We start from the raw sequence: 21,962 nt of genomic DNA on the forward strand, positions 1-21,962 counted from the left end.
ATCTATGGGAGAGAGGCCATGCAAGCGTAATTACGCTTACAAATATCATATGGTATAATTTGTGTATAACCCCTTAATAAGAGCAATTTTATAAATAATTTTCTAGGTTTTAAATATTCTAAATATCGGTATAACAGCAATGGTTCAAAACCGTTTAAAATGTCCAATTGAATTTTTGAATAACTCTTGAAATAAACTTTCAAGTAGGTATAAAGTTTGGCCAACGATAATTCAATTGCAAATGTTGAAGAAAGTTTTTGAAACCTCCACTGACCCTTCCTCACTATTTTGAAAAGGTGTTTTTTTTAACAAGACCATGTTAAGAGTGATGGGTTCAGATTCTTCCGGTGCAGGACTTTCCAGGGCATAGAATATCTTCGTGCTTGCCATATGATATACAAGTTCAAAAATCCTCAATTTTGCAAAGAAAGCTCTCAGTAATTTGAACGTTTAAATTTTGTAACACATACTATGTGTTAAGGTTACAATCTTTTTAATGCCATCCCTTTTTCGCTCACAGTTTTTCAATTCGTGAACATGTGCTGATGGACCAAGGTGCTCACACATCCATTTGTGAGTCCCCAGGAAGAAGATACATGCTCAATTTAAAGCGCTTTGAGTTATCTTGGTACATTTTTTGAAAAAAAAGTGCTATATATACCGAGATGAGTTGATACTATGGTTTTCTGCAATATCGTTTTATATTTTTCAAAAATCGTAATAAATTTGTTGTAAGTCAGGAAAAAGCGGCGTAGTCGATTTTTTGTACACTCTGAGAAGTAATCACGTTCAAGTCATTATCAAAAACATATAGCTTTTTTCCATAATGCTTTTCACATAACTCTTATTTACAAATCGTATAGATAGAGTTCATTATGAAAATCACATACCTTTCAAGTATAGAGACGATGGATATGGAATCCAATGGAAGTTGGTATCATAGACAAAATCATATACATTTCGTCCGAAACTAATATAGATAATAATTGATTCTTCAATAAAACTGAAATGGTTTTCAAATGGCATTTACTACAAGATTATTTGAAATAAATTTTCAAAAATAAAAATACGACTACATTTTAAAATTATTTATTTAAGATAATGCTAGAATAACCGAAAAAGATTTATTCGTTGACATGGTTTGAGAAGAACTTCTTCAGTCTTCAATTTTTTTATCATCCGGGTATTTGGATCCACTACCCTGCAAAGCCATCTCACCGTAGCTACTGGAACTTGAACAAAAGGAATTTTTGTTACCGACCTTGCGGTATATAAATCTAAAACAATAAAACCATGTTAACACAATTTAAGCTCAAAACTAACTGCCGAATAAAACAACTCACCTATATCTATAGATATCGTCAAGCAGAACTTCATCAAGTTCTCAGTTGTATGGAATTAGAAGCTAAATTATTCAGCGAGAAGTAAATAATGGTTCCTGTTGGATTCTAAAATATATACATAAAACTATATAATTATTGAAAAACTGTTATTCATTCGCTTACCTTTAAAAACTTGCAAGAATTCGTCGTAAATCCTTAATCTGCTAGCAAAATGAATGCAGTTGCCGCCATCGTGTCACTAAATATAAACACAGATTTTTTCACAATACAAAATCATATACCATGTATCTGATTTTTCAATGACTTAATGGGTAAACGATGTCCAATAAGTTATGTGTGAAATTCCAACGATTTCTATATGGTTATTATTTAAACCTCATTGGACCTTCATATAGTCTTTATTGGGTGTTAATGAAACCTATCAAATATGAATTCTGATGCGTGTATATGATTTTCCAGATAAATATAATCGGATTAATTGGCTCAGTGTAGGTATCGAAGATATCGCCAGGAGATCGTTGATCGTTCTGTATGGCAACACGGATGAATACAATTAAAATACTTACGAGCTTCTTTTCCCACGATGCAATTTTCGAATTTCAATGTGTGTATGTCGATTTTGGTTACTGATCCCAAAGTAACATTCTTGAATTAAAAAAAAAACACTAATTTTCAAACCTATTCTGATTATCTATGAAAGCCACATAAAATGCACGTTCTTTTTCTTCTCCACGTTCTTTTTGGCATAACTTCTTCAGTGGGACAGAGCTTATTACTCAGCTTAGTGATCTACAGTTCTTAACCGCAAGCTGCGCAAAGTAGCATACTTGCTCTTTTTGCATCCGTATGTCGTGGGGTAAGTACGATGATAATTCATGCTCGGGGAAATCGAAGAAATGATCTTAGATAGTCCGCTAATCGAACCCAGTAGGGCTTTGCTCTTTAGCAGCCGACGTTACTACTAGTCTAAGAATGGTCCCACCAAAAATGTACGTCCATTTCACAAAGCCAGCGGACCGCTAACAATAAAGCGTGTTCTGGCACCCCTCTAGCAAATTGGTAATCGTATGTTTGATTCTCACCGATAAGACGAGTAACTGTTTTCGCCAACTTCATTTTGATTTGTCTGTTTAGTTCAATTGCAAAGTAGGTATCTATATGTAATGTCTAGATTTTCAACTTGCCTGGTTAAGCTGCAATTTGTTACGTCTAGTTATACATCTTTATTCGATTATTAACTACAAACTCAAAATTTCATAACCTGTCGTGGGATGCATTTTGTGGTTTTGTCGTTTTACGACTAACTGTTCCTTGTTCTATGGGATTTATTATATACCATCAGTGCACCATATTCCGCTCATTTAAGGGGAGCTATGTGTTCAAATATTTATTATAAAATAACTATTGTGACGATCAATACTATTTTTTTGTTACAATGTAACCCCAAGTATAGGTAATCAGCAGCAAAAAGAAATTGAATAACTTTCATTAAAAAAATATTTAATTGCATTTATTAATGCATCATAGTGTTCCTATTTCCGCTCACGGTAAACAGATTTCGTGACGAGCTTACTAAAAATGCATTAGTTCGAATACCGTTGTTTTTCCTGATATTTTTTATGGTCAAACCATAGCTACTACTGCAATAAAGAAGGCAGTATGTTAAAATCGACATTTCTTTAAAATTTTGTTTAATTTTTTACATGACCCAATAACCGCTTACGAGGGCCTGATTTTTCAATATAAAGAATTATTTTATCAAATGAAAATTATGTCAGACGATTTCTTTTGAAAGTTGTTAATATTGCTAGAATGTAGCCGTGCGAAAAAAGTTGATTTTTGTCACGAAAAATCAATTTTTACACTAGTGAGCGGAAAAAGGGGCATGAGCGGATACTGGTACACTGATGGTACGGAGGAATGTTTTGTGCAATGAAGCAGTCTAGTGATAAGTTATCAATACTTTCACAGCAATTTTTTTTTGAGATTTTGCACCTTGTTGCAAATTGTGAGTTGTAAATTACAATATTTTTTTTCCATCCGAGCATGTGTCTCTTGGCTGTTTGATGTAGTGCAGGTAAGTGTAATTGTTAAAATCAAATATATTTGTGTTCAGGCCATATGCCCAAATAACACTTAAAAATAATAGTTGGTGAAATATTCCATGTGCCCTGACATATCTTACTTTTTTCAATCGGACATTAACCTTTGTCATAGGACAATTTATTTTTTGTTAGCATGCGTTGGTCCAGGGCTTGGTTCATTTGTAAGCATCGAAGGCACCAGAAATGGTTATTGGCCGTTTTATTTAAATCAGTTTCTCATATGTGATGTGATTAAGAGATATCCGCCAAGTCCATTTATGCGGGGCAGTGCTGTTTAAGGCGAAGTAGACCGTAATTGAAATTTGTACGATGATTGATGCTACATCATCTCACGGTTTCGATACATTGGAAATGAGTTGACATTGTTGAAAAAGTATCAGCGAACTTACAGTATGCAATCGCATCTAGTGATATTTTTCGAATCAATCAATTTGGAAAATATTATAGAGTTTCCTTCCCAAGTAGTGGCCAGCATGCACTAAACTTGGCTTTCCCAACCTACTCGAACCGCGGGCCAAATTTCAACAACGGTATTTTAAATTGTGAGCCATTTTTTTGTGTACAGCAGAAGTCAGGCCGTATATGAGGCAGTGACGGTCCAACATCAAGCAAGCAACAGATAATATACAGAAGACAGATTCCTTACAACAATTTTGACTAGATTCATGGTAAAATCCACTACAGTCGACTCTCTACATCTCGATATCTCTCCCTATGTCGATGATGTTCGGTTCCCTCATTCTGCATACGATTTCTCTCTCCACGTCTCGATATCCTCCTTATCTCGATGTATTCCTGTTGATTTTTTGTTCCCAATTTTCTCTCTATACAGTCGACTCTCCATAACTCGATATTGAAGGGATTATCGACTTATAGAATTATCGAGTTATAGAACATACCGATACCAAAAATTCTAAAATCAAAGGTTCAAATTTCTATATTTCCAATACTTCTATGACCGTTTCTGGAAGCAAACAATAAAATTTTGTTGATAGCAGTTTGAAAAAAATATATTTTGAAACTTATTTCAAAATGCTCGAAAAATCCTTTTTTCACTATTTTTTTATTTTCAAGTTTTTTAACTTTATTTACATCTTGCAAGTCCATGCAAGGGGCTACCCCGTTTGGCATAAAGCCAGTTGGCATAATGGTCATTTCCCATAATGGTCATTTGGCATAATGGATGTTTGGCATAAAAGAAAAGAAATTATAAATTTAAATAGTGCTACTTAAAATATGATCTGGTGATCGGGAAAATCGTCGATGAAAATGTTAGTAGTCATAACTCTAACGTAGGAAAGAAGGCAAAATTGTCAATGAAAATGTTAGTATTTACAATGCAAACCACTAGTTTAATAACGTAATAAGAAAGAGCAGCCTATGACCAAAAGAAGGGAAAATCATATATGAGAATGTTAGCAATGGTAACGCCAAAACATAGCAACTCAGTATTCAATGATTATGCCAAATGACTATTATGCCAAACGACCGTTATGCCAAATTGTTTTATGCTAAACGGCTTTATGCCAAATGGCGTTCCCCCATATGGATATTATCAAAGGTTACTAGACCAGATTTAAGCGATTCAGAACAATTTGGAAACTCGAAATGAAGTTTGTTTGTTTATTATTTTCTTAGTAACGGAGTGATTTTCAATCTAGTCTTCATTTAATTGATGTCCTTTGCCTCGATCTCTTCCTATCTCGATGGTCCCTTCGATATCGAGATGTGGAGAGGCGACTGTATTTTCATGCACCAACTTAGGCAGATCTTGTGCCAAGATTTCTGTCGGTTTCCTAATAATATTTTATAAAAACACCCGTAACAAATATTTTTCAAAATACTTGGTGAATTGCAGACGTAACCCCTAATGTATAGCTGGAAGTTTAATTTTAATATTTTTCAGATTTTTTTCTAGTGGCCATAGAACGTTTGTAAAATCTCAAAGCGATCCGCAACTTTGAAATGGTTGGGAATCACTGTTGTAGACCTAACTAACGATAACTCAGTATGGTATATTTGAGGTGATTGGAAAATAGTAACATAACCATTAAACATTACAGTCATGGATATACAGAGTGAGATTTTTTTCGGGTTCGAACTTTACTCGACTTCTCTTTCAGGGCATAGTTAGCTGGTTGATGATGTTGCGTCTGTGTTTACTGTCAAATCTTTGAAATTTGTAGTATCAATGTCGGACTACACATTTCGAAATCGTAGCACCAAGATTGTAAACGACAATTGAAATGGATTCTTAACGTATAGGGGTAGTCGGAACGATTTGGCAAATAGGGTTAAAATATTATTATGAGATATTTTATCCGTTCGGTAAAAAATCGACTCAAAAAATATCAAATTTTGAAAAAAATCATTCGTGAACTATAAGACAACGGAAATCATGCGGATCTAGTGTATTCATCTAAAAATTGTTGGTAGGGGGACACGGGGCAGTATGGACACCCTAAGGAATTTGCCTATTTTGACTGTGAGGACATGAGTATTATACTGTTTTTTATATGCAGTATGCTTTTTAGAGTTCTGAAGCATTTGTTAAACATGGTTGCATAATTGGGAAAAAAATATTTTGTTTTCAAAAATAGGTTTAAAAAAAGCTTATATTTGGTAGTCGCCATCAAGCTAGCGGTGCAAAGTGGACACCCCCATGGGGCAGTATGGACACCTAATGTTTATAGGAAAATTGTCCCGCGATCGTTCTCAAAACCTCTAAAAATGAAGTTCATATTCAGGAAACCATAGTGACAGGTCACTGTGCCACTGGAAACATGATTAAAACCAATTTACGACATTTTTCGTAGAGATGCTTTCAATATTGCTTCCAGGTTAGTTTTAATCAAGAATTGACAATTTTCAACTGATTTGTGGTTCCGCTTCATAATCATTGCATTGAATGCTAAATATTTTTGGATAATTTTGTATTTGAAGTTATATTTTTTTCTCTTTGAAGTGTCAGCTCTACTTTGTCACCCGGTGTCCATATTGCCCCAACAGTATAAGAATTTTTTATATAAGTTTTTCAATGTCTTAAAGTACCAGAAAAAAATCTACTATATATTTGAATATAGCATAAATAATTGAAGATTCAATCAAGAGCTACATTATCGGTCAACTTGCAGTCATTTGCCTCTGAAACCTTATTTGGTGAGGTGTGAATGTTATAATTTTCGAATCAAATAAAAACATGCTCAATTTTTCTGTTTAAAATCAATGTTTTGAACATTTTTTCTGAAATTTTAGTGGATAATTTACTCCTCCGACAGGCAACTGAAATATTGTTTGTATTTAAAGTGTAAAAGTATTCGCTTATGCAAAGATACAGGGGGTGTCCATTCTGCCCCGGGTGTCCATACTGCCCCCGGTACCCCTAATCATGCAACAATCCGAAGATTCCATATATTTTTAGCACTTTTATCGACTTTTCTTTAAGATGGTTAAAACTGCCCCACTTTCTCCTAGTAGAAAATGCAACAAATAGCAGAGGTCCCCAAGAAAATATTGTGCTGAATCTCACTCCAATTTGAACCGACGTTGCTGGAGTTGATTGAGAAATTCATGTTTTTTGACGCAGTAATAAATACCGGTAACGACAACGAAATTGAAGTGCAGGTATATGCATATTTGCAAGAAACTGTGATTGCTTTAGAATTAGTTCAAATTTTTGGTCGAATAAATTTCAAAGTTGTAAAAAAATACCTCGATATTTGCAATATATCATGAACATTTTTACAAAAGACTTATCTCCTCGTACTTTTGAACACCCAAAACGGTTGATATCTCTATTTTGGAATTTTCGCTTGCAACGTTGAGGTCTTCCGACTACTTATGCTGAGTTCAGGATGGAAAGACTTATCCACATCTGTCCTGATAGTGCAAGTGCCCTGGGCGGATGCTCCTTTGCAATCCCGATCGCTGAATCGCAAGAAGAAGGCTACAACGAACCAGGCCAAATAACCCTGCAGGTATCAATATCCAACACACTTCAACTGTATGTACAGTGGCCGTATATTTCCCATCCTACTAAGCAACCTGGCTGAAATTAGCAATATCACCATCTGAACCACGTGAACGGAAGTCTAGCCATTCAACCCGCAAATCACATGAATCCACCAACAAGTTAATTGACGACACTCGTGCTTATTCTGCGCGGCGCGTGAGGTGAGACGAGTCGAATGAGGTGACAATTGTCGACTCGCTCCCATTTGATTAACATTAGTCGTCTCACGTCACTCGAGGTGAGAACGACTCGTCTCGACTCACACGCCGCGCAGAATAAGCACAACTGAGTAACAAGAGATGTCTGAACTAGTCGGCTGTCACAACTCCTGGGCGCGAAGCATGGACTGAGTGGGCAGAGAATCAGCTCGCCGAGGATTACTTCATACGGAAAGAATTTCGTAGAATACAATATTGTAGAGATAGACGGAACGAGGAAAATGCGATTGGACCAAGTTGGCAGCTGGAAGCATCTAACAAATCACGAAAATTCGGAAGGTCACACTGGGTCAGCCATTTCACCAGAATGTCGAATACATTATCGTACAACCTCTCAGTCGTGCCTAGAAATATAGTATCTGTACTTTAGGGCCTCTCGAATCTCGCTCAAAATGCTCCACTTTGTCGTGCTGTTATTTCTTTCCTCTATGAGTAATTGAAACGAAATTTCATTGCCAATATCTATAGTTGTGATATCACATTATTTTTAATACGGCTGCTAATGAATGATTCTTCAGATCTCTTTAGCCTACTATGATAAGACTGTGATTGATTTAGGAATAAACATATGAATTATTGCCAAAATTAGACTCTATTGGAAAATGCGATTATCATAGCGAGAAATTGTCAGTACCGATATTTTCTAACATTATTTAATAAGGTGGGACACTATATATATATATATATATATATATATATATATATATATATATATATATATATATATATATATATATATGAAAAACATCGCTTCAGTCCAATGTGTTGGTTCCGAAACAACTGCGCAGTATTTTAACTTGATCGATGAAACTATAATTTTGTAAAAAAAAAGAAGAATCATCAAAAATATTGATTCACTATATGTTGGTTCTTTAATTTATTGAATAATTAAACTCTATTCAGTCAAAGCATGTAGAAACTAGTTATATACGCTAAATATTGAGAAACAACATATTTCTTTACAAACTAAATTGAACACTATCTACATATCAAAATCTTCCAAATCAAGACGACTTCACTTGTTCATTCGACTTCATCTGATCGCGTGTGATTAGTGTTATCCATTGGAAAGACGATCTTCCGGTCAATAAAGGGAGGAGATGCTACGCGCCCAGTGTTCATTTCAACACCGGAGGACTCGTTAGTATACTTGCACAAGGATGCGAAATCCTCGTTGTGGTTCGTCCTGTTCTGTCGCCCCCTCAGTTAGTGGAAGAAGAAGTATCTACACCAAGAAAAAAAAAAACTTCCCTCCTACAATTTCCGGCAAATCGCAATGTTTCACTCGAATCTTACAGAGAAAGCCTTGGGAGAAGCAGTTGATGCAGACAACGTACCTTCAGCACTGGCAGCCGTGTCCAGGGACGTCGATCTTCGCATTCCACCCCCCGGTCTTCTGAAGGATGTTTCCGACAGCGTTGTGGTATCTTCGACGGCGGGATTGCCCATTGTGGCTCCGGTTACCGGCATTGAGTCGGGGCCGAGCATCGACAGTATGCCAGCAGTAACGACAGCTGCCAGAGCAGGTTCACCATCGGAGACGGCAGTCAAGAAGCGGCCAAGTAATCACAAGCTGGAAGAACCAGTGAACAAGAAACCCAAGTCGGAGAAAATCGATGGGTAAGTGCTTTTAGTTAGGGATATTTGTGGGAAGAGTATGATTAATGAATTCGAATTTTCAGATTGTTCGGTAGCGAAGATGTTGACCTGAGGAAGTTAGCAGGACCGATGCATCCTATCGAACCTCTTCCACCGCCACCACCAATCATTTCGGAAGCAACGCGACCGACCTTACAGGACACACCTCAGGTATGTTATACGTTATGCTTTACGATAAAGTTACAGGAATTCAGTGCAATTGTCTTGTTAGGTTGAATCTCTGGAGAAACAACTTGGTGCTCCTTCGTCTAAAGCAGCTCTTGAAGCGGTTCGAGCCAAGATAGCCGAGGCCACGAAGAACAAGGATCGTGATAAGCTGGGACGGCCCTTATTGTACAATAAACTATCAGGTAACGCGCTGTTTGGCCATAGTAAAGGCAATTTACGGTGATATTAATAAACATTCGCTTGCAGATGATCCTGTTGAACGGCGTCGCTCGTTAAATCAGCCCAAAGCGATGGACGTGGATCTGCGTCAGCAGCAACCCCAATTCCCTCCAGCGGATCCGTTTGGCGAAGATAACTCCCAGGATGGAATGAATGCCAACATCAAAACGATTGTCGCCCAAGCACAAGAGCAGATGGAGAAGGGCGAAATCACTCCGGAGCAGTACAACATACTGATGAAGCAAGTAATTCAGCTGAACGAGACCCAAAAGATTCGGCAGGCTCAACGCATGGAAATGATGAAGCGACAGCAAATAATAGGGCCAATGCTGCCGGATGATAATGCCAATTCGCACAGCGGCGAAGAAATGGCGAGCTTCAGTCCCAACATTAACGACGACGGTGGGGTGAAGCCGAATGTTCCCGCAATTGCTGGTGGTGGTCCTGTTGTGAGCAACGATTTTCGTGGAAAAATTACCCCGGTAGATACGACGAGCTCCAAGGTAGAGCCCCAGTTTGGTAACAGTGGTCCGATTGGCGACATCAGGATAAGAGGTATGTTCAAAAATCGGATTTACATCGTTTGGTATAATGGGGGTGAGACATTTCGCATAAAGACGTTTTGTATAAGCTAATGTGACATAATAGACTTTTGACATAATGGGAATATATGCCTTCTTCAACCTTTACAGTACTGGATGACGAAATTGAAGGTTTTCAGGTCTTTATTGAGTGAGAGCTTGTAAAACAGCTAGCTAAGAAACGGACTATGTTCTGGTTGTGACGTAACGTCAGATAGACCAAGAGGTTCCAAAAGTTGCCATTTTTGGAAAATCATTCGTTTCGTTGCCATAGTCAGCAATCTTTTTTTTTCTGTACCTACTTATCCACTCACACATATTAGCTTCTCTCACACACAGTGAAAGCGGTATAATGAACGCCGGGAAAAACAAAAAAAAAACTGAAATGATTGTCATCTGACACGATGACATTTCATGAATCATAAGCTTTGCATACACATACAGTGAAATACAGCTTCCTTTTAAATTAAGCCAAAACATTATTATGAAAAAAAACTATGCCAAATGTCATTATGCCAAACAGGGTAGACATCAGTGTTAGTCGAGATAAAAATAATTAATTTATTTGTATTTTTTCTTAGATCCACGTCGTCCGACTGATGTCCGATTCAATCCACAGTGGGGCATCCGGGGACCTATGCCTGGTCCAAATGCCATGCCAGGAGTTGTGGGTCCACCAATGATGAACCAAAGACTGCCGGGGCCTATGTTGAACCCATGGGATCAGACTCCATTCGCGAAAATGAATCAAAATGTGGTTCCACCACCACCGATGGCACCTCGTTTCCCACCAGTTCCATTGAATAATGGACCCCAGTCCAACATGCTCATGCCTGGAGTCCCCAAGCAGAATGAAAGCGTGAGAACCATCAATATCGATGGTATTCAAAGGGAAATCCGTTTCTACGATGATATCGCTGTAATTTTTATGAGCTGGGACGAACCGAAAGAAATCGGTTTCCAGAAAGGCTCCCGAATGGTTGTTGTCGATGATCGAGATTCCTTCGAGCTTAGTTTCAACGAGTGCTACAAAGCCATCACCATTGAGGGCAAGGTCTACCAAATGAAGTTGGGTGCTCCCACCAGGGAATTGTACATAGATGATCGATGGTATGAGTGCTACTTTGGGGATCCGCCGACGAACATCGTATTGGATGGAATCAATCGAGTGTTCAAAATCAGTGGCCCGGCTCCACAGGTGAAGATCGGCAACAGCCGTAATGATCTAGTCGCTGGTAAAATCAATATGATCGTTAATGCAGAGATCATCATTCCGGTATTTCTTGACTCCCAAATTCAAACCTTTGAAATATACGGTCAAATGCACAGACTACAGTTTGCTGATTTCCTACTAACGGTAATAATCGATGATCAGCCCTTCCTCGTGGAATACGGTGGTCTGCCTAAGGTGTTCAAGCTTAGAGGGAAGGATTTCTATATACGGTTTACCGCTGTACCAAAAGTTGTCGTTCCCGGACGCGTCTACATTAGGGATATGATTCGAACTCCACTTCATCGCGATCTGCGAACACCTCCAAGAGACCAAAACCTCCTGATCCCGTTCGTTCAACCAATGAACAGTATGATGTCTTCAATGGCTGCATCTTCTGCTGTGCCTTCGTTGTTCCCAGCAGGAGCTAGTATGCAACCGAAGCACTCCGCTACCGTTCATCCCACTGCCACTGGTTTGGATTACCTCACCAATCTGATGCCGCATTCGACGCCGCACTCAAACGTTTCAAACAATTTGGCCGGTTACCAAATTCAAGCCGAAGATAAACCGCTCGCACCACCTGTAGCAGCAGCTCCAGCAAAACCCGCCTCCGGTGGGTTGAACTTGCCAATTCTCCAGAATCTCAACATCGACGAACTCTACGCCAAGATCGTTGCTGCCGGTATTATTGGCAAAACTACAACTACCACTGCTACGACCGCTCCGTCCACCTCTACCAGCACCACTTCATCAACTGCCTCTAAACTGGAGAAAGCCCTCGAAGAAGAAATCGAGGACATTGAACCGGTATACCTCAACAAACCAGAAACGTTGAAACGGCGTCAATCAGCAATCGTTGCGCAGCTGTTCCTCGGAATGCAATGCAGCAGTTGCGGCGTTCGATTCCCACCGGAGCAAACCATGAAGTACAGCCAACACTTGGACTGGCACTTCCGGCAGAATCGCCGCGATCGGGACTCGGCTCGGAAGGCTCACTCGCGCAAGTGGTACTACGACGTGTCCGATTGGATCCAGTACGAGGAGATCGAGGACCTGGAGGAACGGGAAAAGAATTGGTTCGAAGCGCAACAAACCGAACAGCTGGAGTTCAATGGTGATGGGGAAACGGGAAGCGGTCGACCCGGGGCAGAAACGCCCCCGCCAAGCTGTCCGGCTGGTTCGGACGAAGCGAGCAAACGGTGCCACATGTGCCATGACGAATTCCAACAGTTCTACAACGAAGAAACGGAAGAGTGGCACCTGAAGAATGCGATACGCGTCGAGGAATGCACGTATCACCCGCTGTGCTACGAAGACTACAAGGCATCGCTAACGTTGGACGAAACGGCCATGAATGCGACCAACGAGGAGGGAGACGAAAGCAAGACTGATGACGACGTGAAGGTGAAGCAGGAGGCGATCAGCGACGCTGACGATACCGTGAAGGGTAAGTTGAAAGATTAATACAATTGGGAAGATTGATCCCCGTTTCTAAATGTGGCTGTATATCTGTATGAGACTGGCCCAGCTCAGTATGGGAGAAAAATGAAGTTGGTTAATTCCACGGGGCACCCCCTAGGATTATTACTTAGGGTTAGAGGAAGACTTCCTGAAAATGTCAGCTCACTTGGTCGTACCATGAGTTGGCGCAATTGAATTGAAGTTAATATGGGATTTTCAGCTCAAACATATGGGAAATAGAACATCATCTCCTGATTGGGTCACAATAATTGTTGATCGCGTTCAATTGAACTCAGAATGTCAAAAACATTACTTGATATCATAGCGAACAATATTGTAGAAGGTTGTATTATGATTAAAATTGCGAAAGTTGGTGTTATAGCTATCTGAAGTAGATTTGCAATACTGCTTAGTATTTCTGCAGCATAGCTGGGTGGTAGCCACTAAGCGCATCATAGCCACCTATGACGTTGGGCGAGCTGCGGTACAAGGTGCATGCATATAAGTGATTGTACGGGAGTGCTGATCTTAGCCTAACTTTCAACAACTGAAAGGGTAATGAAAATGAGCTTAAATCCAGATACACCCTTCTGCAACGATGTTCATTAGGGTATCAACTAGTGAATTTGTCATTCTGGGCTCAATTGAATGCGCTTAACTAATATACAGAACGAAACAGTGACATGGAGTAATTTTTCGATATATTTGAAATGTATATTCCATACAAACTTCGAATTGAATGCGCCATCTGGGGGAGCAAACAAATAAGTTGAAATTTTGGAAGAGAATTTTTCATACCCTAAGGGACATATCTAGGGGGTGTCCCGTTGAGTTTTACAACTTTTTTGTTTAAGAGTCAGTCTAATCTGTATGGATATCAAAAACCTTCAGCAATTATTTTACACATTTTTCAGGATTTTTTTGAAATTTGTTCTGGCATACATTCAAGGACTCATCCAAAGATCTGTGCAGAAATTCCTCTTGTGATTCCTTCTCCAATTCTCCCAGAAACACTTACAGTAGTGTTTCAAGGGATGCTTAAAGGATTTTTTTCAGTATCTGCTCCAGAAAATCCTTTAGCACTACAACGCTTTTACCACCAGTAATTTCCCAGAGACTAGGTAAATTCTAGATATTTCTTGACTTCCACCGATTTCCTATGTTGTTATTTGAGGAGATCTTCCAAAGATTCCGTTTTTCCAAGACAATCAACAAAATTTCGTTCCAGAGTTTTTTGCAGAATTTCGTTTAGGGATTGTTCTACAGGAAGATCTACAGAAATTTCCCGGGAAATTTTTCCAGTTTATCCTTGCAGTAGAGCTGGTAGCAGGTCTTTTTCAAGAGTTTTGGTCTCTGTTTTAATGCAAGCCTCTGAAAAGTTTTTAATTGAAAGTCTCTAAATTATATATTTTTACTAAAATGTTCTCTAAAGTATCATTATCATTATCCTGCTTGCAATGAATTCTAATGCAATATTTTAAGGCTCAACAGAAACCTTCTGAGACTATAATACGACTATTCAACAAGTTCTTCAAAAATTATGTCTCAGATTACTCAAGATTCCAGAAGTTTTCTCAAAATTAGCTTGAGTAATTAATAGATATTACACAAGGTTCATCCTAGATTACTTCAAAGTTTTTTAGAAAAACCTTAGGAAATTTTCAATTATAATTTATGATAAATTCTATCGACATTCTTAGACAAATGTCTGGAAAAATCCTTAAACTTTTTTGAGAAACATCAAATAATTACTGGAAGAATTCCTTCAGAAATCTCTGTAATAATTCATAAGGTAACAATGAGAGATTCCTAGTTGAACTCGCTGTTTTAGATTCTGAGGAACCAGTGTGGGATCAAGTCTACCCAGTCTTCCCTTCTCTACAATACGTGCAATATGTTCACGATTTTGACTCTTTACTCTCCAGAAATCACCATCGATGACGATGACGACGTAATTGTTCTGCCACCATCCGAAGAAGTCGTAACGGAAATTCCGGACGACGACGACATCGAAACGGTGGATTCGCATTCGACGGCGGACGATACCCGAGGAGCCACATCTTCCGTGACTGCGGTCGACGACGATAGTAGTAAACCGTCAACCGAGGCAGCCCAAAGCTCCGAACCGCCGGCACCGAAGATCATCGAAACGCGAATCGATGACGACATCGCCATCCAAGAGCCCACCATCGAACGGATCGACGTGAACGATCTGGACGACAGCGATGCCCACATGAGTGCGGCGGCCCCGGCGATAACGGACGAATGTTCCCAAATGTCGGTCAAGGTGAAGGAAGAACCGAAAGACGACGACGAGGACGACGTGGATGAAGAGGACGAGCTGTTCGAGGATGTAGGAACTATCGAGTCCTCGATGGTGGAGAACGTAAAGGAAGCAGGTAAGACTCGAGGGGTCATCTTCTGATGTTATTCGGTTGCGTTTGAATGTTACAATTGATGCAAGGATCACTTTATTGTTGATTATGGGTACAAGCAACATTGAAAGCAAGTGATTTGCTTCAAAGATTTAGTACATTTCAAGTTGATGATGAAACGAAGCCTCACATTGCAATTTCAAGAGCAGAAATCTAGAGATCCGAACCGCTGCGCATGCATTGAATGATTGATCACCACCAACGATTGATCTTCTTCAACGTGTGTCTGTTTCTCTAGATTTGTGATTTGCAATATTCGAGGTGTGACTTCTATTCATCTCGTACCTTAACAAAAATATTAACGGTTTGAAACTCAGTTTGATGCTCATTCATAATTCGCATTACGCTGGAATTTGGCATTTTTTGACACCTATATCCACACTCTCATTAATGTATGAAGTTGTATGCAGGGCTGTGCATTTTCGAAAGCATTTTGTGAAACACGGTCGGACATCGTCCCGTAGATGGGCTAGATCGAGCCCGAAACAAGTCGACTAAAAAGGTAAATTTAAACCCTTTTTAATCGTTTGTAAGAACAATATGTGTTATGTCCGGTCCAGGCATTGAAGACGTGAGCGAGCTTGATGAGCTTGAACTTCAAGCAATCAAAGCCACCATATTATGTGAGCGAACTGTGTCACTCACTCAGAAACTAGTTAATGATCATGAGAGATCACTGTTGAAATAAACAATGAGCTTGGAATTTCACTTAACAACAGTACTAGTATACGGTGTGAACAAAGCAAACCAAATGTCACTGTAAAAACCAATTTTAAGAGCTTCAATCTTCAACATTTGGCTTTTTTTTCTTGCTTTTCCATCCAATATTTGGCCTATCCATTTCCATCTATTTGATAATAAAGTCTTGTGGAACATATCAGTAAGGAAACGAAAGTGGCATTAACAAGCTCAATTCTAGAGCAGTCGTGTCCTCTGCCACCATCAGCAGAAACAGGTGCTGCGGTCAGCATATTTTTTTCCCAGACTTCGTGTACAGTACAGAATACACCTATCATCATTAGAATAAGCAGCGGTCATCAATCGATATTAGTCTGTGCCTTCAATGCAATTGCACTCCATCTCCTACTGCACGATGCAAATTTACGCGCACAACAGGGAGGTTTTACGGAAGCTATTGGGCCACAAGATGGATCGTATAGATGTACTTTCTATTGCAAAATTTCAAATAATTCGGCCAAGAAGATGCCCAAGTACTTCTTTCCCCAAAAGGACTGCAGTATTCACTAATTTGACACATGTCCTCCATTGCAACATTAGATCAAGAAACCCATCCAGAAAAAAAAATTGTTTTGCCGAACAAAACCAAATTTGTCCGCCGCATTCAGGACAATAAACTGATATAATGAGCCCTCAAAAATATCATACTCTGAATCGAAAACATTTTATCTGCCTGTACACTTTTAGACCACTGTTATTCGAGAAAAACATTATTTCTCAATATACTCCAATTCGGTCAAATAACTGCCGTGATCAGTTGATTTCTGTTGCTGATCGGCGCAGATCACAAAGGGTTTGATCAATGATCATCAACGCTCAACGAGATTGGCAAATCACGACCTACCCCTTAGCTGATCATCAAGTGTGCCTAAAATAGACTGATTTTTGCTCATGAGCTGAGCATTTTCAATACCTGGTCCGGTCTCGTGTCGCGTTCCGTGAGTGTACATGAAGTTCTTATGTTAGCACAAACCCTCGAAAAAAGTGAAGCGAAGGCTTGGTTGTGTCGTCTCGATGGTGACGAACAACTGCGTCGCTTCGTTCTTCTTTCCACACTCATTCGTTTCGTTACCTGATTGAAAGCAGCGAACAAGAAAGGTGAAATGAAAGAGTAAGAAGTTCGTTTCATTTGATTTCATTGAAAGCTTGAGTCAGTCAGTTGGGGACTGAAAATGGACGGCCCTGTTTTATGTTTTCTTATTCAGAGAAATACAATTATCCAGTTCTGCAGAACAAATTGAATTCCACTTTGCCAAAAGCTTGGCCAGGCGATTTTTTCAACTGTTCTGCATGTGTTCGAAAGCTTTCATTACTCTTCTTCGAACTAGATTGTGCGCCAACGAAAGCGTCTGAATTTTTGGAATAATCTAAAGAGAAAGTCGATAAAAAGAAATCGAACACGGCAGATTCGTCGTTATGCTATTAATCGCAAGAATTTACTTTGAATTGAAGAATTTACTTTATAACGCAGACAAATGTACCCATGATCAACACAAATTTAAAAAGAAAAGTCTGAATATCATTGGTGTTAGGTAAGTAGATTATAAAATTTTCCCTTTGTAAAAAAATGGGCAGTTCAATAACTCGGGAAGCTATTTTCGGAGTCTTTTCTTTTTCTTTACGTTTATGAATGAATACTTTTCACTAGGCAAATGCGCATCAGAATCAGACCATAGAACTATCTTTCGTATTGAATCAAGAGACGATTTCGAAATCTACGAAAAGCTAAAGTTATTATTCTTTTAGTCATTTGATCGTAGAACTTTATTGTATTTCAAAAAGGAAGAAAAGGGCAATTTCCTCCAACTGTTTTTCAGAGTATATGCAAAATCGCTGGGAGTTTGGTCACTATTGATGCTAACTCTCTGAGATAGGACAAAGATAAAAGAGATTCTGATTGAATTCTGTATGCTATCGAAGAAATTTATTCCTCACGATTAATCACAAATAAATTAAATTAATACTTGTAGTGTTTCGGGTGTTCGTAGATAGTTCAATGAAATTTTATTTTATAAATCGTACATACTAAACCCATTCAGCAAAATGATGCTGATTATCAACAGCTAATTCTCGAAGTTCTTAAAGAATCCTAGTAAAATCCAATGAAGAATAAATTCGAAGTAATAGGTACCTAGAAGTAAGTTGGGTCATTTCATGCGGTTTGGAAGATTTAAATTCCAAAGAATTAGTGAATTGTAGTTATTTTTTTTTGTGGTTCTGATACAATTGGATTTGACGGCGATTATACTCTTCACTCCTATGAAAAAATCCCCAAGTTTGACATATTGACTGTACGGGTATTATCGTTGTTCACATCATATTCAGATCTTTTAATAAAGTGTATTCCAAAAAGAATTGCCATTCTTTTCGAAACTTTGCGGTGTCGTCAACGCCAATCCCGGAAGATTCCGATGAATTCCAGAAATTTTTGGCGATTTTTTCTAAGATTCAATTGGTATTTCGTAGGATTTTGAGAAAGTTCTGTGGGTTTTCGAGAATCTTCCAATATTATGTGGGGTGAGAATTGCGTAGGAATCCCAGGAATTATCTTTAATATAACACAGTTGCCATTTGGGATATTGTCGTCTGACATAATGGTAATTTGGCGTTACTGTAGTTCCATGGGTTTAGGTCATTTGGCGTAACGCTATTCGGCATAAAAGCCATTTGGCATAACGGTCATTTAACATAACATTTTTTCATCAAGAACAGCCATCTTTTGAAAGAAGGGCTATAGTTCTGATTATGCCAAATAGCCCGCTCCAGTTGTTCCGTCATACGTAGGCCCCTTTTTAAATAGGCTGTTATGCCATATAACCATTATGTTACTGTGCCATTGCATCATGTCTAACGACTTTATGCCAATTGACATTAAGTCAAATAAATTGTGCCATTCAGGGTTTAGCCCGCTGGCAGATTCCCATCTCTAAATTTACAACAAATTGCGGAAAGCACAGGGCTTTCAACTATCAAACGAACATGTATACTTGCAAGATATTAATGTGCGAACTTCCAAACACTTTCTCCACCCGCCACTATCTAGACACGGTTGACCTGGAAGCGATCGATTCGCCACCGTCGCCTCCACTGGAGAGCACCAGTCAGGCCCAGCTGAAGCCCTCGATCGATGGCAACGTCGAGATGCAGGATAACCTCACGACCGGTGTCATCACGAACCGAATCAAAATCAATATCACAAAGGCAAAGACCACAACGGCGGCCACAACCGGTAGCACCACTACGAACAGCAGCTACAGCACGACCGGCGGTGGATCGAGCATTGCCGTGCTGATCAGTGGCGGAGGCGGAAGCGGAGCGGTGGCCAGTTACGACAACTGCAACGACGATCTGCTCTACGGTAATCTCGATGACATCCACGGCGGCCACCACGACAGCAACAGCAGCAGTATGATGGTAAAGATGCATGAAGATGAAGAATTAGAACAAGATGCTAATAATAAAGGACCGGTCCCGCCGACCAATGAAGAAACGACTGATATTGATTATGACTTGAAGCCGAGTCTGCGGGGCATTATATTCACCCGGCAGCCTCGCGTCGAGAACGGGTTCGAAACGTCCGGTCTCTGTTCCATTATGTAAGAACTTTGAACTCGGTACTTGAGAAAGTGTGGCGAAAACTAAAATGTGATATTAGGTCATTTCCCCTAAGAAAAAAGGCATGCCCAAGGCACCAATCAGCACGGGTTAATGGCTCATTATGTGTAGTAAAAAGAAACAAGCTATTAGTCATCTAAGTCAGTAAACTAGGAACGAATTGAACTGGTTCTTTTTGTAGAAAGTTCAGAGTACTACCCTGTCAAACACACAAGAAAGAAACGGAAAAGGGGAATCACATTTTACCCTACAATAGAATTCGCTGTGAGCACCCATCATGGCTTCATAGATTTAAGTTTTGTAGTTTTGAAGAAATATGAGCGGAAATAAATGGAATCATATCCTTCTCCCCCCATCACCGCCCTTCCCACCGGAAGTCTCACCCGTCGAAACGGCGCAATCAAACTAGACGAGAAATTTCTCCAACGAGGAAAGTGCAAAGAGACCATTTGCAATAAAAAAGAAAACCATGAATTTCACGTTTGCTTTAGTAGTGTGTCTTTATCTGTGGTTAGCGAAAGAAATTTTACTGTAGTTTCCTGCGTTAGAGAAATTGAATAATCCTTGAGGGAAGATTTTGTCATGCAACACGCTTAGTATTACTTTTTTTTTCATTAGAATCAAACTTGAGTTTTGTACATATTTCCTGTAGGCAAATAACAATGAATTATTATTTCTGTTGGAGAAAAACATGATTTGTTTTAATTTTCTTCTTAGCGAGTAGAAAAAGTGCAACATCCACAAAGTGGTTTGTGGAACAGGGGCGACGCTCATTTAATTGGGGATAAATGAACGTTAGAATATTACAAAATAAATGAAAATAAACAATGATAATTGCTGTTTTTTCTTACATCCAATATAAACAACCAACGAAATAAAGTACTATCTGAGAACAAAACTATAATCGTAGAATGTTATCTGTTTCGCTGTCTCTATATGACATATGCATTAAGGGCAAATAAATCAAATACGATAAGAATGGTTTGTGTGGTGTTTTAAAGAGTTAACAATAAATAGTGGGATTGAAAAAATGAGTGTTTTTATTGGTCAGATATCACCATGTCCATGTAAGGATTATTTTTTAAGACAGACCGAGGATTTGGAATGCTACTGGAAAAAATAGATTCCAGATTCAGTCAAGTCTTGTTTGCGTAATCCATGCAAAAATCGAAAACTATTATTGTTTAATAATTTTCGAAAATCATATACTTGTATTTCGGACAAACTGATAAGACCGATCAAGGCGACGATGGAGCGAGTGTTGTGCGTAGTCCGAATATCAGGGACACGAGTCTCTTCGAATCTCGCAGAGGGTTATGGCAAGGTGATGGCTTTTCGTGTTTACTGTTCATCGTTGCGTTAGAGGGAGTGATCAGAAGAGCGGGGATAGACACGAGTGACACGATCTTCAGAAAGTCCGTTCAGTTACTTTGTTTCGCCGACGACACAGATATTGTAGCACGGAACATTGAAACGATGGCGGATGCGTACATCCGACTAAGGGCAGAAGCTAGGCGAATCAGACTGAACATCAATTGTGCTTATTCTGCGCGGCGTGTGAGTCGAGACAAGTCGCTCTTACCTCGAGTGACCTAGACGACTAATTGGAGCGAGTCGACAATTGTCACCTCTTTCGAGTCGTCTCACCACACACGCCGCGCAGAATAAGCACAAATGTGTCGAAGACGAAGAACATGATAGCGAGGGGCTCAAGAGAGGATACGGCGGTGATAAAATCGAGTTGGTCTAAAAATTCGTGTACTTGGGCTCACTGGTGCTCGCCGCCGACAATGACACCAGCAGAGAAATCCAGAGATGCATCGTTGCTGGAAATCGTGCCTACTTTTTGGACTCCGCAGAACTCTGATCGAGGAAAGGTCGTCATCGCACAAGGTAAACCATCTACAAGACGCTGATTAGGCCGGTACTCCTTTATGGGCACGAAACATGGACCCTACGTGCAAAGGATCAACGCGCCCTTGGTGTTTTCGAACGGAAAGTGTTGCGCACCATCTACGGTGGAGTCCAAAAGATTGTGGTGGGCCGGGCATGTTACCAGAATGACGAGCAGCCATGGACCGAGTCGAATGAAGACGTCTCCTACGTACAGCAGATACCCTAGCCTGAATGGTAAGGTAAGTAAGGTCCACTCTGATGAAACATCGATCAAGTCTTCCACAGATTACTCCAGATTA

General features: G+C 39.5%; 1 protein-coding gene across 3 annotated transcripts in view; it reads left to right on the forward strand.

Moving 5' to 3' along the window:
• LOC5575101 overlaps positions 1-20,746 on the forward strand; it is a 33,508-nt gene extending 12,762 nt beyond the window's left edge. For all 3 annotated transcript variants that reach the window (XM_021850234.1, XM_021850236.1, XM_021850235.1), the window contains exons 7-13: positions 8,977-9,298; positions 9,361-9,487; positions 9,549-9,687; positions 9,752-10,279; positions 10,887-12,965; positions 14,905-15,378; positions 19,196-20,746. In XM_021850234.1, coding sequence (XP_021705926.1) covers positions 8,977-9,298; positions 9,361-9,487; positions 9,549-9,687; positions 9,752-10,279; positions 10,887-12,965; positions 14,905-15,378; positions 19,196-19,752 — 4,226 coding nt within the window. In that variant the 3' untranslated portion in view covers positions 19,753-20,746. The remainder of the gene's footprint in view (positions 1-8,976; positions 9,299-9,360; positions 9,488-9,548; positions 9,688-9,751; positions 10,280-10,886; positions 12,966-14,904; positions 15,379-19,195) is intronic.
• Positions 20,747-21,962: the final 1,216 nt, after the last annotated feature.

The sequence above is a fragment of the Aedes aegypti genome, chromosome 3 (genome assembly GCF_002204515.2).
Source record: "Aedes aegypti strain LVP_AGWG chromosome 3, AaegL5.0 Primary Assembly, whole genome shotgun sequence".
In the NCBI taxonomy this organism is placed as follows: domain Eukaryota; kingdom Metazoa; phylum Arthropoda; class Insecta; order Diptera; family Culicidae; genus Aedes; species Aedes aegypti.